The sequence below is a fragment of the Herpailurus yagouaroundi genome, unplaced genomic scaffold (assembly GCF_014898765.1).
Source record: "Herpailurus yagouaroundi ecotype Mexico unplaced genomic scaffold, PumYag 163, whole genome shotgun sequence".
Taxonomy (NCBI): domain Eukaryota; kingdom Metazoa; phylum Chordata; class Mammalia; order Carnivora; family Felidae; genus Herpailurus; species Herpailurus yagouaroundi.
The window spans coordinates 54,811,253-54,827,871 of NW_024412404.1; the positions used below are offsets into that span (position 1 = coordinate 54,811,253).

A 16,619-nucleotide genomic window follows, 5' to 3' on the forward strand; every position below is an offset into this window, starting at 1 on the left:
GCCCGGGGGGGCTCAGTCGTTTGAGCGGCCGACTTTGGCTCAGGTCACCATCTCATGGCTCTTGAGTTCGAGCCCCGCGTCAGGCTCTGTGCTGACAGCTCGGAGCCTGGAGCCTGCTTCGGATTCGGGGTCTCCCTCTCTCTCTCTCTCTCTCTGCCCCCTCCCCCCTCTTGCGCTGTGTGTGTGTGTCTCTCTCGCTCTCAAAAATAAACATTAAAAAATTTTTTTAATAAAAAAATAAAGGAAATTATGACAACTGAATTAAGATTAGACACTTTAATCAACTATAATAAATCAATACTTATATATTATATAAAATTCTGACTCATGCATCAGATTACATAAATTATACAGCTGTCACGTATGCAATGCTTACAGACTTTTGAGTTTGTACCTGCAAAAAAATGTATACAAGTTTCCAGAGCTTTTTACTTAAGTGTAATACTCATCAGTTATAAATAATGCTTTTATCTTTCAAATACCTGCTAAATATATACACTTACAGATCTGCAGCATTTTTTTTTTGTACCTCGAAAAACGAACCACCTGGGAGCTTCAAGGATTAATGAGTCCAATGTATCGTTTTTTTAACAGACTTCCATTCCATCGTAAGAGTGGAAAATGTCAATGCCGACATAGGAAATTAATGAAATAAAACGTCAACTCTAGTTTAATGCTCGAAAGCTTCTACACTTCCTATTAAATACATCAGAAAACCCTTCATATGCAGATTAATTAGTTAAGGTGCTACCTATTGCATATTAAATACTTCCAATGATTGCATCTGGATTATTCAGGTTATAAAGCTGTGGAAACGGGGGCCTGCGATGTGTGCTGACAGACCCCTACATCTCCATAAACCGGCGGCACCGTGGTCCTTCACCTCCTACTTCAAAGACGTCAAGTGAATGAGCATGCTTTATGCGCACGCACACACACGACACCTAGCATATCTAGAAGACACGTGAACACGTGGACAGCAAAAAGTTTCGGCTGGATTTACAAATCCAAGGTAGGGTGCTTCTCCTAAAAAGGCTACAGAGGGAAAATAACAAGCTCCAGTGTAACAATGACTAGATACATTGAAGACAGCAGTTTTTTAGTTTCTGTTTTAAGATTCTCCTTGCTAAACAATAAGCACTCTGATGGGGGTGGGAGGCAGGAGGGAGGCGAGGCTGGAGGGAAAGGTGATGGACGGATGTGAGGAAAGCAAGTCTGTCACTAACGCGCTGAGTTTTACTTAGGGGTCCATTCATGAAATCCTTTTCAATACGAGGCAACATCTTCACAGCTGGAAAATTACAAGTGAATCTTCATTTACTGCCAAAAGCAACAGACGTAGCTGTGCATAATCTACGGGTAATATGACGTTCCCGGGAGGACGGCAAACTAGGCTCAATGTAGAATACAGCGGCACAAAGAAATATCTAAACGTTTTTGTGAATGGGTGACGTGTCACTTTATATACATTTCCCAGGTCTGACCCTGGTATTCAGAAAACGAAACCTGACGCATGGGATGGTAGGACAGCCAGCGTGTTCAACTTTCAAAGCCAAATTTCGGAACTGGAAGGGAACCAACTGTAAAACACGGTTATGAAAATCATAGCAGAAATACTTTTATCGGTAACAGAAGTACGCTCGCCGAAGATAGGTTTAGGATAGATACCCATTCTGGGATTTCAGGAAATTCTCTCACAGTGGGAATGCCCTACCGCATGCAGTTTTCAGCATAAAAGCAAAAGTAAAATCTGTTTATAAAGTCTATTGTGCTGTGCATTATTTAATGAGCACACGTATTTTCTTTCTATTTCTACGCTACTAACAAAATACACCATTGGAATGCTTAAAAGTCACATTTTGGAGAAATTAACTAAAGGTGATCTTGATGGCCTTTTTCCTACTGATCTTGATGGCCTTTTTCCTACAACATTAGAAACTAAAACTACTCTGTTTGCACTTCTGTCCAAACATGGAAACACTGATGTGTTTACTTGGGAACTCATTTTTACTTTTTGACTTTAGCATATTGTAGTGACCAATTACGAAAACATACAAGAAGTTGTACTCTGGGTCACGAGTGGAAGTTCATAAACACTGGAACGACACTTGGACCCAAATGCCGACAATCAGCCATGACAAGTGCTGATTCAGTTTTCAATACAAGTCTTGTCTTAGATTTAAAAACAAAAGTATCGATTCAGTTATAACCAAATCATTCACATCTGATTGGTCTAATCCTTAACAGTCTCATATTGGCAAAGAATCTCTCCTCAAAAGTAAATTTCCTCATAAAAAGAGCAGTATTTGAGTAATACTTTTTAATGAACTCGATTTACATAAAACATATCCCCAATACGAAACTGACATCTTTTGGCCAAAGCATATTGAAATATCGGCAGATAATCTATCACAATACTGCAAACACATGGACTTTAGTATTTTAAAAAGTGTACGAAGAGCTTCGGTTGTACTAACATCAGAAAAAAAAAATGCTGAAAGTTTTGTAATATTTAATAAAATGTTAACTAAAAGTGGCACCGTGTTAAAAAAAATGACTCAGACCTCAAATGGGAAAATAAAATACTAATAAACCAAATTCTGAGGGTCATTACAGAAATTTATAAGTGGGGAAAAAAAGGTTGGTGGAAGTTATTTTTCCTTCTCCATTTCTTCATTTAAAAAGTTATTTAATTTTTGAAGAAAGAAAAAAAAATCCTAATTTTTTGTATGTAGGAGAGGTTCTCAGAATTTCCAAATGTATGCTCTCATAGGAAAACTAAAGAGTCAGCTAACACAAATAAGCAATTTTAGCTTATGAATCTAAACTTGGCCAAGTATTATCTGATTCAGAATATTAAAATGAGCCAAACTCTTCTCTCTGCTTTGCATTGAACTTTCAATGGAGTCTTCATAGAGATAAATATTAGACAAAAATGAGGTTCATTAAAAGACTGCAGAATAGATGTCTCCAGAGACAAGCAAATTTTCCCATTTGAAAACTGGAGACACAGATTCAGTGTTTCATAATTTATTTTAGATTTTTACGGGAAAAAATAAGCAGATGATTAGAGATATTTTTAGACCACTGTTTTCCACTGTAAATTTCAGGCTAATTTCGTACAGATATATCAAGATAATTTTTGGAAGTATTGGCATTTGGGGGGAACTGACTTAAGAAAAGGGCCAACATATAATTCTGTGATAAACCAATTCTTAAGGGCAGATGTAGAACTGTGTCCAGGGCCACGCTACTGAAGGTCTGTTCCAACGATTCCCTCTTCCTTCGGTGACTCTTCTTCTGGTTCAAGACCCAAATGCAACCATCTGTTCTATTATTTACGTAACTTGAAACTAAGCCTAATTCTTCATTCCTCGAATTTGCTCGTTGCTTTGGGTTATCAGGCATCAGACGATCACCTCCTTTTTTCCCTCAGAATGATTTTCAGATCTAACTTCCTAGTATCTTTCGGGCCAGTGATCTAAAGGCATTCAGAATCTCAACAAAACAGACGACCTTAGCTTCTCTTGGACTTACACGAAACTCAAACGTGAAGACAACAAGTTACTCTCCTGAAGCTAATCAAGTTCCCTAAAATAGGTCATGCTTCAAAAAACTACAAAAACAAAAACAAAAACAAAACTCACAAAACTTTGGATCATTCCTTTCAGAAAAAGAGCAACATCTGATACCGGAATAACACAGGGGAGCAGCTCTGTGAAACCAAGGTTCACAAAGTCAAGAGTGATCTGAAGCAGCTTCCCGGTAACAAACCGTACGTGATACGGTAGCGATGACGATTTTGTTTTGCATCGAGAGAGCACACATAGATCTTCACATTGAGAAATTGGTATCTTAATTTTAGAGGCAACCAGTTGTTCTTAAATGTTTTAAAAACACATGTATATATGAGGTATATGCATGTATTTTATACACAAAGATACATGAACATATATTCATGTACACATACGGATGCATATAAAATAGGAACTTTTTTTTTGAGTGTTTACAACGAACGGTATTCCTGCAGCTAAATGTGTCTACAAACCGACTTCTGAGAAACCGGCCACGGCGTCGATTCTGCTTTAGGAGAAATCTATTCCTGAGGAATCACGAGTCGTGTACTTCCGAAGCTGCCCCTAGGCCTATGGCAGGTTCGTGGGCGACACCAGCACCTAAGTGAAGCCGAAGGAACTGCTTATTCATGGAGAATCTGGCCCCTTTTCACTTTAAAAGTGTAAATAATTTAGCTCACTTCACAGGTCACTCTTGAGAGTCCCGGCTAGTATTTACTCGGAACGTACTTTTTCGCAAGGAAGGCGAGTATGTAACGAAGCCTGATCATGTGGTTTCTCGCAGTACCGAGATTTCCTTCTTCCTTTGTCTCTTTTCTTCTTGCCCCTAACGCAAGCACAGTACGACTGGCTTATTAACTGTTGGCGAACTTGCCAGCTTTCCGGGACGGTTCGTATGGCACTCTGAGGATACTGGGCGTCTCCTCCATGACCCTTACGAGGAGGTTGTCGATGTAGTCCTCGAGTTCCCGGATGTGCGTGTCTTTCCTCCTGAGGAGCTCTTTGTGCTTCACCAGCTCCTGTAGGACCTCCTCGTAGGTCAGACCACGATACCCTGCGGTGGCATCAAAAGGGTTGCTGTCCTGGAACAGGAGAAAGGTGGTCATTTCAGCAGACAGAACACGGCCAGGGGGAGGGGACGGCAAGGTAAGAATTATCTGGAACTTCAACTTTTGGTTTTTCAAACCCCGATCAAGTTTCTTCTGTGTCCTTGGCTAGAACCAATGTGACGCTCAGAGTGGCTAGCCAGTCCTGAGGCAAGAATTAGGGCGGACACACCAAAGCCTCGATTGTAATTCTAAATCTTTCTAGAACGGTTCCTTACGTTGTGGACAGTGTCCTAATAGACGAAATTGAACACCCAATTAAGGATTAACAGGTAAAATGCTCTCCAACAAACATAATTAAAATAGACAAAGACTAAAAATCTCTAAGATTTGACTTGGAAAAACTCGAAGTAGCTATGGAAAAGTATACATTTGCACAATAGCTTAGCCCTCATGAACTGCTTCTACGGAACTGTGGTTTAATGCTATGACTTTGGCTTTTTACTGAAGATGGTTTCAAAAAGCAGCCGTATCAAATCTGCTTCTCCAATTTGCTGTAAAACGTTCAAGTCGTTCAGAATTAAACCAATGAGCAGCCTTGTAAGAAGTAATTACCCATGGGAGTAATTTCTGTTTTAATTTAGAGGCAAACAAAGCTTTTTCTCCCCTCAGTAACTGGTCTATTTCCTCCTCCTAGGACTACTACCCACGTAACTCATTTCCCTTTTTGCCCTGGTTATTAGGAAACTCAGACTTCAACTACACTCATGCTAACTAACACTCAGGATTAGTGGATCTGTGTTCTCTCATTCACTCATTTACTTATTTTGCTAACTTTATCCTATTGATGAATGTTCCTTTTTACACGAAAATAATAAAACAGAGAAAGACATGGATTTGACCTTTATTACAAAGCATTCTAACATTAAAAGAAAAACATCTGTCATAAATTTAATCAAAACAGCACTGGAACATCACCCATGGTGTGGAATATTTAGATTTTTCATTATATGTGTATATATGCAATATGTATATATGTCCAAATATAAAGTAACAACTTTTATGCCTTTTTTACACAGTTCTGTCCTTAATCAACGACTGAAAAAAGGTTTTTATCACTTTCTTTCAAAACATTTCCATTTGGCTTTAAGGGAAAAAAAGCCCTGTAATACTGAGGAAACGGGTCTAGCTCTTAAGGACTAACTGATCTAATCTATCCAGTGGAGGGTAGAGAACGGGGACTGCTGGGTAAATGCAGAAAGGCCTTTGACTCTTTTTTCTCTCCACTGGGTTAAATTTGTCTTTAGTCCTTTTTCAGGATCTACTTTAATTTCATATGTGTCTGGTGCTCATGAGGAAAGTCAAAGTGTAACTTTTATCCCCCCCCCCCCCCACCCGGCACCTTGACTTTGCTGTCCAGAGAAACACCTGAAGTACAGATGCCCGTTTGATGCTTAGGTTATCAAAGTCACTCCCTTCTCAAGGATAAAGGAAAAATTCAGGGCCCAAAACTGATCCAACGCCATGGGCATCTGAAGCAGTGCGCTCTGCTCGTTTAAAGGAGGAAACGTGATTCAAGGCGTAAGGGTCAACAGTAGGTAATCCGTGGAGAACAGCTGGAAAATAATTTGGTTCAGGACAGAGTGCCAAGAGGCTGAAATGGTAGGTTCCGACAGACTGTCAAGGATGCTGGATGCTATTATTAAGGACTTTTGAGACTTACTGCAATGGTGAGGAAGCCACGGAAGGTTTCTACACAGAGGCACAGTATGATTAAAGCGAAGTTCTAGGAAAATTAAAATGGGAGCAGTGGGTAGGATCATTTGGAGGAGCTTAGTTGTAAAGCTACTGAATGAAACATTAAAGACAAGTTATAAAAGCCTCCAACAGATTAGCAGAAAGGACAGAGCGGATGCTAACGGAAAAGTGAGCTTCCATTCCATAAGATTATATTTAAAACAACTTATTTTAGCACTAGAAACTGGGAGCAGATACAACTTTATGAGTCATATTACCTTTGTCCCTAAAAACATTTAAGAATATTACTTCACAACAACTCTGGAGAGAAGTGTTGGTTTACTTTTTATTCTCTTCTCTCTCAATCTTTTGTAATAATAAGACTATACACACACACACATAGACACACACACAGACTCACATGTTTACTAACTTACATAACTGGTCATGAGCAGTTTAGAGATATAAAACTTATAATTTCCTAACCACATTCTTGTTAAACATTTATTACATTAAGCAGATTTCTAAAGAAAAGATAAGCTACCGTAGTACTCAATACTGAGGTAAGTATATTTTTAAAATGTCTTAAAAATAAGCTAAACTTTCTTACTATAACCTAAGTAATTCTGCATAGATTGGACACAGATACCGGCCTAGGCCTCACTTCCCTTATCTGATAAATGAGATGTTCTCCACGGTTCCTTTCAATTCTAAGATTTCCTGGTCTACAAAGCAATTTTTTTCTGAACTCCATTTTTAAAAAAGTAGCGACATCCAACTCATGTGACTTCATTTATCTAATAAAACATTTACCGAAAAACAGAGTTCTTGTGCGAACTGCAGGGGTTAATGAAATTGCACTAAATGGGGTTCATTACTGCCGAGTTGACTGTTTTATGTGTTTTCTTAGTTTAACATAATAACAGCGTCAGCCTGAGTCTCTCTAATCTTAATCAAATTACACATATATGAACTGATTCCTCCAAACTAATTAAGTGACGATACACAGTTAGAAAATCATTCAGATGGTTATATTTACCACCACACCAGGACTATCAGATAATGTAATGGAAATCGTTTTTAAACATTTCTGTGAAGACAATGAGGATGAAGAACATGTCAAAGAGTCCTTATTTTGACATGTGTAGTTTACATGAAAGCCATGATATGAATCGATCTAACAATTTAATCTCTCAAAACAATTACCATAAATACTGCTCAACGCTTTAAAGCCATAATCTGGCGTAGAAAAGCCACTATTTGGCTTATTCCCCCCCCCCCCCCCGACCATCTAATACTTATATATAGACAGATTTCCTGGAAATACATTTCTGGCCTTCTCAATAAATTTTCCATTTGTCCTTTTATGTGAAAATTTCCCCCCAAATTTCTGCATTGAGTTTCTAGGCAGGAAAACATCTTAGAAACACATGTACTATAAACTATATTCTGGAAAAGAATATAAAATAATTAAAAACAGTTTTGTGCTTAGTTCCAGGTTTCATCCCACAGTTGAAAGCCAGTTAACCCTTCTAATTTGAGGCATCAGATGCTTGCACTGACTGACCTATTCAGTGAATACATATAGATGTCTCCTTCTGTTCGTTGATACACTTCCCAACAAAATAATAGACTAATATTAACACATACAATAGGGAATGGAGTTATTTGCTGGTTACAAAAGTCCTTTGGCCTGAAGAGGAAAACTCTCAGGCAAATATAAAAATTAATTATTTTTCCAAAAGATATTTCTAGCACTGTTCTCAGAAGAACTTCTAAAACTGAGAAACCTCCAAACTGGTGGAGACTCAAATAACCCCAGCAGGGCTCCTAGGTACTCAGTATTTATTCCTCCAGCACTCCGTACAGACAGCACGTATGTTTTTAAGCTGTCTCCTCGTATTGAGATTTAACGTAAATGTGTCTTCTCTCTTCCCCTCTCACGACCCATCCTTTGTCATCCCCACGGAACTTCGGTTCAGAATTTCCATACGCAGATATCAGACAGTGGGGATGGGGTGAGAGGACAGCAGAATCGTGACGTGAAGTTTTCCAATTGGAATTTTAAGTAACACAGTTGTACGAAAGACTTTTGAGAATTACCAGGGAGCTGTTTTTACTTCACACGTAGCCTAGCCTTTTACACCGGGAAATGTATATTTTTTGCAATATTGAAATTTAAACAAAAGCAAATTATCAGGACTCAAAATAACTGGAGGTTTCAAGAGAGGTTGTCCTGGCAACCAAATATTGGTGGGGCACTAACTGCCATCCAAGGCGGCCAGGGGAAAGAGACAGAAAGATGAAGGCTTGGCATTCTCTGATCTTCTCATTATTGTTCTAATGAGGAACTTTGCTCTGGGAATATCATCTCAGCTACTTTCACATCTTTTGTCCGACTGCCTTCACCTCCCTTTCAGTTCTTAATTAGGCCTTAAAGAGCTCGCGCTGCCCTTTCAACTGGCTACTGCTCCTGTTTAAACACTGCGCTTTCACAGACAGGTGTTGGCACCAGCATGGAAGACATACAAACTTAATTACAAAATACTAGGCCCAGAAGGGGAAAAAATAACTTGGGGGATGGCTCTTATTGGAGAACTTAATGTAAATTACTTCAAACATCTTATAATCTTCAACAGAAGAATTGTTCAAATGCTTTCCCTCAATAACGATCCGGAGAAGGATGAGCTTTCTCCTCTTAATTGCATCCTGCGGTAAATTAACAACACCTAGTAATCCTTCAACTGTCATTTAGAAGAGTTAGTATTCCAGAGAAAAAGAATCGCACATCAAGGATTCTTTTATCACCTTTAAATCCTTTAACTAAAACAATTTTCACATTTATATTTCTTTAAAGAATTCTAAGGATGCTTTTACGGCAATAAATCACAAGATTGGGAAAAGTACATTTACAAGCACACAGAAATTGTAATTAAGGTTACTTAATAAACAATAGCTGCACATTAAATCGATTTTTTGATGTTGCATTTTGTTTGAGATTAAGTAACCGCCTGATAGAATTCATTTTACTATCTGATCAAAGGCTGACTTCATATATTCTGACATTTTCTCGCCAGACTGCCATATTATAAAGACTCGAGTATTTATGAAACATCAAAACTTATAAATCATTTACATAAAACAGCAAAAATGCAGTACAAAGTCCTCTGCTTCTATAATGTTTTCTATAATTTTAAATACAAATAACTACATTTAGAACGGTTTATACACCACACCAGTTTCTTCTAGGCATATCACATCACAGAAAATTGCGATATGTTATTGCTTTAAAAAATTCTTATTATACATCTGGATCACACACATTAAGGACAGATGGTTCAAACAGCAACCACCAGCCTCTTGGAATAAAGGCTCTATTTCTGTTATTCAGTGGGAATCCAGTTTTCTACCGAGAACATGTGCCCATATTTTTGTACAGTAACTTACTCTCTAGATTTTAATGCTTTTAGAATCGACTGAAGATGCAGTGAACTCTGAACAGAGATCCAAACCTGGACTTCAAACACAGTAAAATGAAGTTAAGATATCTGAATGATCCTTGCAAAATGTGAGTTACGTTTAGATGGTCGCTTCCAAGCCTGTTAATATATTTGGTTTTGTTCTAAGAAGGTAAGTGTCCTAAAGGTTCTTTCAAAGACTCTCCCGGCTACCTCGATCTCTTGCCAAGATGCTTTTCCTATTCTTGAAAGTTAACAGGCAGTTTTATTCTTTCTTCGATCTTTGTCACAACAACAAAAAACGTCCATTTTCTCCCCACGCTCTCATTTCATAACCGTGATGTTGACCTTGACCTACAGCTTTCACATTAATTTTAACAGTCTGTAAACAAAATGTGTAGATTCTAAATTGGCTGCAGTTATAACTCTAATACTGCTTGAATCTCTGCACATCATAAAGTCACGCCCTATCGTACGTTAAAGACTGAGTTTGAATTTTGCTTTTCTTCCTTCTCCCCAGATGACCACATTAAGCCATCATCCGAAGGTAACTGAGGGGTTCAGGATGAAGGTTTTTTCAAAAACGTATGCCAGGCAGAAGGTCGGTTTGTGGTTTCTTTTCTGATGATGCACTCACCCCCCCTCGGCAACTTACCGGGATTTTCCTGAGGTCCTCATTGCTTGTTGGATTCATATGAAAACTAAGTAACAAAAGACAAACATCCATGTTAAAAGCATATCACACAGTCCACAGTGGTTGAGGAAACAAAAACATACGTTTTTAACCCACACTGCACGAACAATTTCTAAAGTCCTAATTTACTTGGACGAATGAAACCTAATCCAGGATGTAGAAGAAAAACAGTATTTACTCAACATCCTAAAGTATCTATAATTTTAAACTTTAAAGGAAACCCCTCCAGTTATGATCAGAACTGAAGAACTATATATAAATAGATACAGTTTCTAAACATCTTTAAACATAAGCGATTTTACCCAGCAGGAGAGTTTATAAAACTGAATTTTATAACTTACTCATTTTACATACATGCACTCACCTCAAGCCTTGTACTATAAACTATGGAGAATTCAATAAAGGTAGGTTGGAAAGACTGGAGAATACGTGAGTTAAAGCAATCTTTTAAAAACATTACACAGGTATTAGAAAAATTAACTTTTATACACTATCCTCTCAATGAGAACGGAGTCAGAGTTGTATGAACGATTTCCGTCATTAATGTGATTTCCAAGCAACTGGCCTTCAAAATTTAAATACCCCAATGGACCCAAACAAAATGTGTTTGCCTTCCATGCAGAGAGTAACAGAACGTCACAGCTGAATGCTATAATCATTTTCTTCTTTGAAACATGTCCATTAGGAAGGGGCTGTGACCAAAAAGAGGCTGAACTTCAAAGCCATCTGATGAGTAAATATTTCATCATTGCCATTCAAGTTTAACTCTGACCCGGCACTTAAGAGTATTGGACATTAGAGCCTCGACAAAGCATTACTGTCCTCGGAACCTTTTTACCCCCCTTCCCCCAAACAAAAAGACTTAACTGTAAAGTATACATTTTTTTTTCATTATCTGTGCTTTATCAGCCAAATAATTGGAATCCTTTGAAGAAATTCACTCTTAAAACTTTTGGCGGTGTGCACGAAAAGTCTCAGCTGGATGCGACGTCTGGAAAATCCCTATCGCTGCAGGTGCACGGCCCAAGCGGTCAATCTGCAGGGCCTCTGTGCACGTACCTGCACGGGAGAATAACTCACAAACCCGACGCTTCATCGGCTAGGACTAAGATCTGGAGTACAAGCTTCCAGAACTGATTGCTGACCTTCTCTAGCTAGAATCCCTGTGGATAAATTTGGTATTTCAGTAGAGCCGGGTGCCACGGCAGAGCATATTAACACACGTTTTAAATACCTACAAAAGAACACGCCGTCAGCAGGCTGACGCGGCTGAGCCACTCTCTCCTTCCCTGTCTTTGTGGTGTTCTGTATGGTTCCAGACTAGAGTCAGTGGTGCCAGCAAAGCCGCAAGAGCCTGACAAAAGAGTGGCTTAAGAGAAAATACCAAAAATAAAATCCGTTATCGTACGGCACAGCTAGGCCGGGGGTGCCGTGGGAGCAGCTAACACGTGCGGTTCCTGTCCTGCCCATTTTTCAGTCCAAGGAGGCCCACGGCAGACCAGTGGGACGACTCCCTCCCGGCCGTCGCCTCACAGCACACCGCTGTCCCGAAGAGGACAAGAGACACATCCAGCTGCGTTTCCCTCCATCCCACTGAGTCTCAAGGACAACGCGATTTACAGTCGGGGTTGCAGCACGCCTCAGTGGTTAAAGGAGAGGAGTGACCGAGGGCCCCGGAGCCAAGTGGCATCAACGCAAATCCTGATTCTGCCCTAATCTTGCCGTGTGACCCTGAGCAAGTCACTTAACGGTGCGTCGTCTGTAAAATGGGGCTGCGGACGCACCTGCACAGAGACTCCCGGAAAGACGAAGAGTTAGCAACATGGACAACACCCAGCAGAGTGACCCACAGGACGTGTTCAGCAAATTACTGAGTAAACATCTACCCAGCACTTGGACTGTGCCAGATACGATTGATTCTAAGCACCTGACCAAAGTTAACCCATTTAATCTTTACAACCCTCAAGGTGGGTATGACTTTCATTTTCAGAATAAGGAAACGAGTCGCAGACAGGTTAGGTAACTTGAGTGTGGTCCCACGGCTGGTAAGAGAGGCAGGGCGGGGTGGGGTATCTGGCCTTCGAATCTGTCCTCTTCACTGTGACACAGAGCCCAAGCTCTCTGCTCACTGGGCACCGGCGGCACGGCTGAGGCCCGGAACAGGCAGGACGTGTGGATTACCCAGAAAAGAAACACCACCTCCCTTTGAGTGAGCACACGGCAGAGCTGTGGCTGGGGAGGTGGGGAGCACGCCCTTGAGAGTCCAAGCTTTCGAACACATGGAGGAAGGAGATGTCCCACCATAGCAATTAGCTGAGCAAGGCCAAAGTCAAGGGAAAAGCAGGATTCCAGATCAAGTGAAGGATGGGTTTGGCAGAGAGAGAGGGCTCCGAAGACAGACACCGTGGGGCCTGGGGCTGGGCGACTGCGGTGCCTTGGCAGGACACTGAAGAGACCGGAACGCAGGGCCGTGGGGGGGGGGGGGCCGGCAGGGGGGGCGGGGAAGCAGTCCCTGAAGGCTTTGGGTGCAGAAGATGGGGCTCCTAGACCTGATCCGTGGAGCAACAGGCAGGGTTTTGACAATTTAAATCTTCCTTCATAAATGCCACTTAGGCAATTCATGTCCTGTGGTATAATGACAGCATTACAAGAAATAATTATGACCGTACAAGTATCATAAACATTATTATGCTGATAGACATTTCATTCTGCATCTCAAGAAGAAATTACTGAACTGAGAAATACTGGTGGTGTAATTATTGTAACACAGATTTTTTTGAAAGGAGACATTTAGGACACACGTGTTACCCAAATCACGACACCACCACCACGTAATAACCAACAGCTTTAGCCTATGGAACTAAAGTGAAACCGTGGCAGTCTGGAAAAATGCCCGAGAGTTCTTAGGGATGATTACATCACAACAGTCGCAGGCTGGAAGGGAAAAGGGGGTCGTGCGCAACAATGCCGGCCGGCCCCAGGTTCCCCACTCTGGCCGAGGGCTGGGACCGTCCAGCGGCCCACAGAACAGAGCGGAGGGACAGGGCTCTTGCACGGGGCATTGTCTGAAATCCAAAGGCACAGCCCCTCCCCTGTGGCCGGCTTTATTTTCACACACTGACGTGTCAAACACATGACAAACTCAGTCATTCACGGCTGCCTTTTTTTGATCTGTCCTTCAGGGGGAAAAAAGAGTTAACTGAACTGGATTGAATCAGCTTGGTGAAAAATAAAATGTCTCTATTTATCGAAGTGTGGCACCAATTTGTGTTATCTTTCTCTTTGGACTGCTGTCCTCCTGTCAGACAAGATACCGAATAATACAGTCTGACTGCTCAACTAAGCTATTGACAGGTTAGGGAAAATGGTGTTTTTAACCAGGTATAGGATATACTTAGACATGCTCCTACTGACAAAGTCTATACGAATTTCAACTTACGATTAAAACAAACTTAATGTTAGAAATCAAAACGGAAGGAATTTGGGGGTGATAAATAAAGAACTTTAAACAAATTTTAAGCTGATGAAAACATTTTGAATTCCCATTTTCAAAAAGATTTTAAGCCAAGGAAGTATTTTACCTTAACTAGCGTTCTTACGTAAAAGCTTATTTTTCACCTCGTGATATTTCCCCCATTTTAAAGAACTGGCAAACTCTGACAATTTTGAAATTAGTAGTGCTCGAACAGATTTCAAGGAGCCATTAGTATCTCTTTCATAACATCACTTACTAATTTATTTTGAAGGTAAAATAAATACTGAGTGAGGAAATAAGTAAATTGGTGAGAACTTGAAACTGTCCTAAAATGTCTACTAGAGACTAGCCTGCCATAGACAGGCCAGAGAAGTCTACCAATCTTTACAAAGTGATCAAAACGATCACCACACAAATCACTAAGCATCTGGCAGTGAACATTTTCTTCTCTGTCCTTCATTTTCTCTACCAAATACCAACCTTGGGAGCAGGAGTATCTACGAAAGGGCAGACACCATCAAGAGCAAAAATGTATACAGGGCTTGTCAAGAAAAAGGAACGACAACAACAACAACAAAAACCCAGAGAAGAGCAAAGATCTCTGAAAACTGATTAACTGTCTTGTTAGCATAAGACAATGCAAACTGTGTAAGTTCCTGGTTCTAGGATTTTAAATCTTTCAGTGAAAAGTCACGTAACAATGCTTGAAGCGCTTTTGAAGGCATTTAAAAACAGGTATTATTACGTCTTCCATAATATCGCTTTCCAACCCCCATTACTGCTGAAATTATAAAGCTAAATCCATTTTGGCCTACCACCTGACTCACTGTGTATTTAGTAAGTGAATTCAAGTCACCTGCAAAATCCAGGAGGTGGGTGACCCACCTGGCTGGAGGGGGGGGGGGTGGCAAAGAAGGAAAGGAGGGGGGTAATAATGGAGTCACTTTTCCCAAACACCATTCAATTCCTTACTGAGGATGGGAAAGAAGAAGAACTTTAAACCATCACAGAAGAACTTCTGACAGCATTTCCAAAGGACACTATCCTGCCGATCTCCTTGATTAACTGTAAGAGTAGGGACTAGACCTCCAGGGCTCCTCCTTGGTGGCAAATGTAGTTGGGAGAGGAGTATATCCTAAGAACTACACGTGACGTGTAACACTTTTAATGAATTTGAAAAGAGGAAAAGAAAAAATGCCCCATTTACAGTGAAGCAAGGGCAAAGGATAAGGTGAGCCTTACGACAACGGATACTTAAAAAAAAATTTTTTTTTAACGTTTATTTGTTTTGAGAGAGAGAGCAAGCACGCATGGGGTAGGGGCAGAGAGAGAGGGAGAGAAGAGAGAATCCCAAGCAGGCTCCACGCTGTCAGCACCGAGTCCGACTCACAACCTGTGAGATCGTGACCTGAGCTGAAATCAAGAGTCGGACGCTTAACTGACTGAGCCCCCCAGGCGCCCCAACAACTGGTATTTTATCGACCTTAACTGTGGTACCGGGCAACTTTCAGAGCCCTTGACATGTTGACTCACTTAATCCTTGTGATGTGCTGTGCTGTTTCCGTTTACAGAAGAGGAAAGCGGCACAGAGAAGCTAAGAAGTTGACTCAAGGGAACAGAGTTACTAAGTCGAAGAGTCAGGATTCAAAGAAAAGCAGCCAAGCTCCGCCGCCCGACCTCTGGGGCCATGAACCCCGCTTCTCCCGCACAGGTGTTCTGAACTGTGAGCTCACAGAGGGCTGGTTTCGGGGAGTCCAGGGCCACTTCCCGAGGTTTCTCCCAGTCAGAGATGACTACGAAAAGCCCAAGACTCAGATCGTCTTCAAGAGCCGGACAACAGGCTGAAAAGCAATAGGTTTTGGAATAACTGTGCCCACCGTTTTCAGCGTCCCCCTCCTGCTCCAGGCTGCCCCTCCCTACACCCCAGCAGGCCGACCTCTGCACAGTGCATCATCTGGGCCGCCCTGCCCAGCGGCTTCCTGTTCCTCTCTGGTCCTGGGAGGCACCTGCAAGAGACAGGGGACAGAAAGAAGGGGAGGCAGGGTTTTCATTCCCCGCCCCACCGCCGCCTCAAGCCGTCCCTGCTGTGCTCCAGGTTGAAGCAGCAGGTTCTCTATCAACAACCACAGATGCAGCCACAGCTGTCCCTTCACACCTGAGCACGGCAGTCCCTTCAAGACACTGCTGGTTCCTGGTGCTATCCCCTCCCTCCTCGGTGTCCTTAACCCCAGGCACCCCCCGGTACCTGGTCTCTCACTAAACGTTCTTCAATGATCTGCTCTGACTGTGTCATCTGTTTCCTGCTGGGGCTCTATAGCGGACACAAGAACATACAATAAATGCCATAAACTCTTAACTTCGTAACTGAAAGTGGTTAAAGACAAAGGCTTGTCCTCTTAATCTACCAGGAAGAAAGAAAAAAGAGAGAACCAAAGAAAAACGATCTACCACAATTATTCATATGAATGATCTCCACTTCCCCTTTCCCTGTGATTTCTGGCTTTTGCTCTGTAACTACTTATTTTAACACTCTTTTCTTTCTTCCCAGAATATACACAGTCTCCCACTTTGTAAACGATAATTCACATTTACATGCCGGCCTCAGAAAAGTTCCGGGCCTTCATTTAACAACAC

The 16,619-nt window shown here is 41.2% G+C and overlaps 1 protein-coding gene across 2 annotated transcripts in view; it reads right to left on the minus strand.

The window, feature by feature from the left end:
- Positions 1-261: 261 nt before the first annotated feature.
- The window catches only part of RAB11FIP2 (RAB11 family interacting protein 2), a 43,176-nt gene continuing 26,818 nt past the window's right edge, over positions 262-16,619 (minus strand). The window contains exons 4-5 of one of the 2 annotated variants that reach the window (XM_040486587.1): positions 10,472-10,517; positions 262-4,657 (exon numbers count right to left, since the gene is read on the minus strand). In XM_040486587.1, coding sequence (XP_040342521.1) covers positions 4,430-4,657; positions 10,472-10,517 — 274 coding nt within the window. In that variant the 3' untranslated portion in view covers positions 262-4,429. The remainder of the gene's footprint in view (positions 4,658-10,471; positions 10,518-16,619) is intronic. The other variant, XR_005793689.1, reaches the window with a different exon arrangement.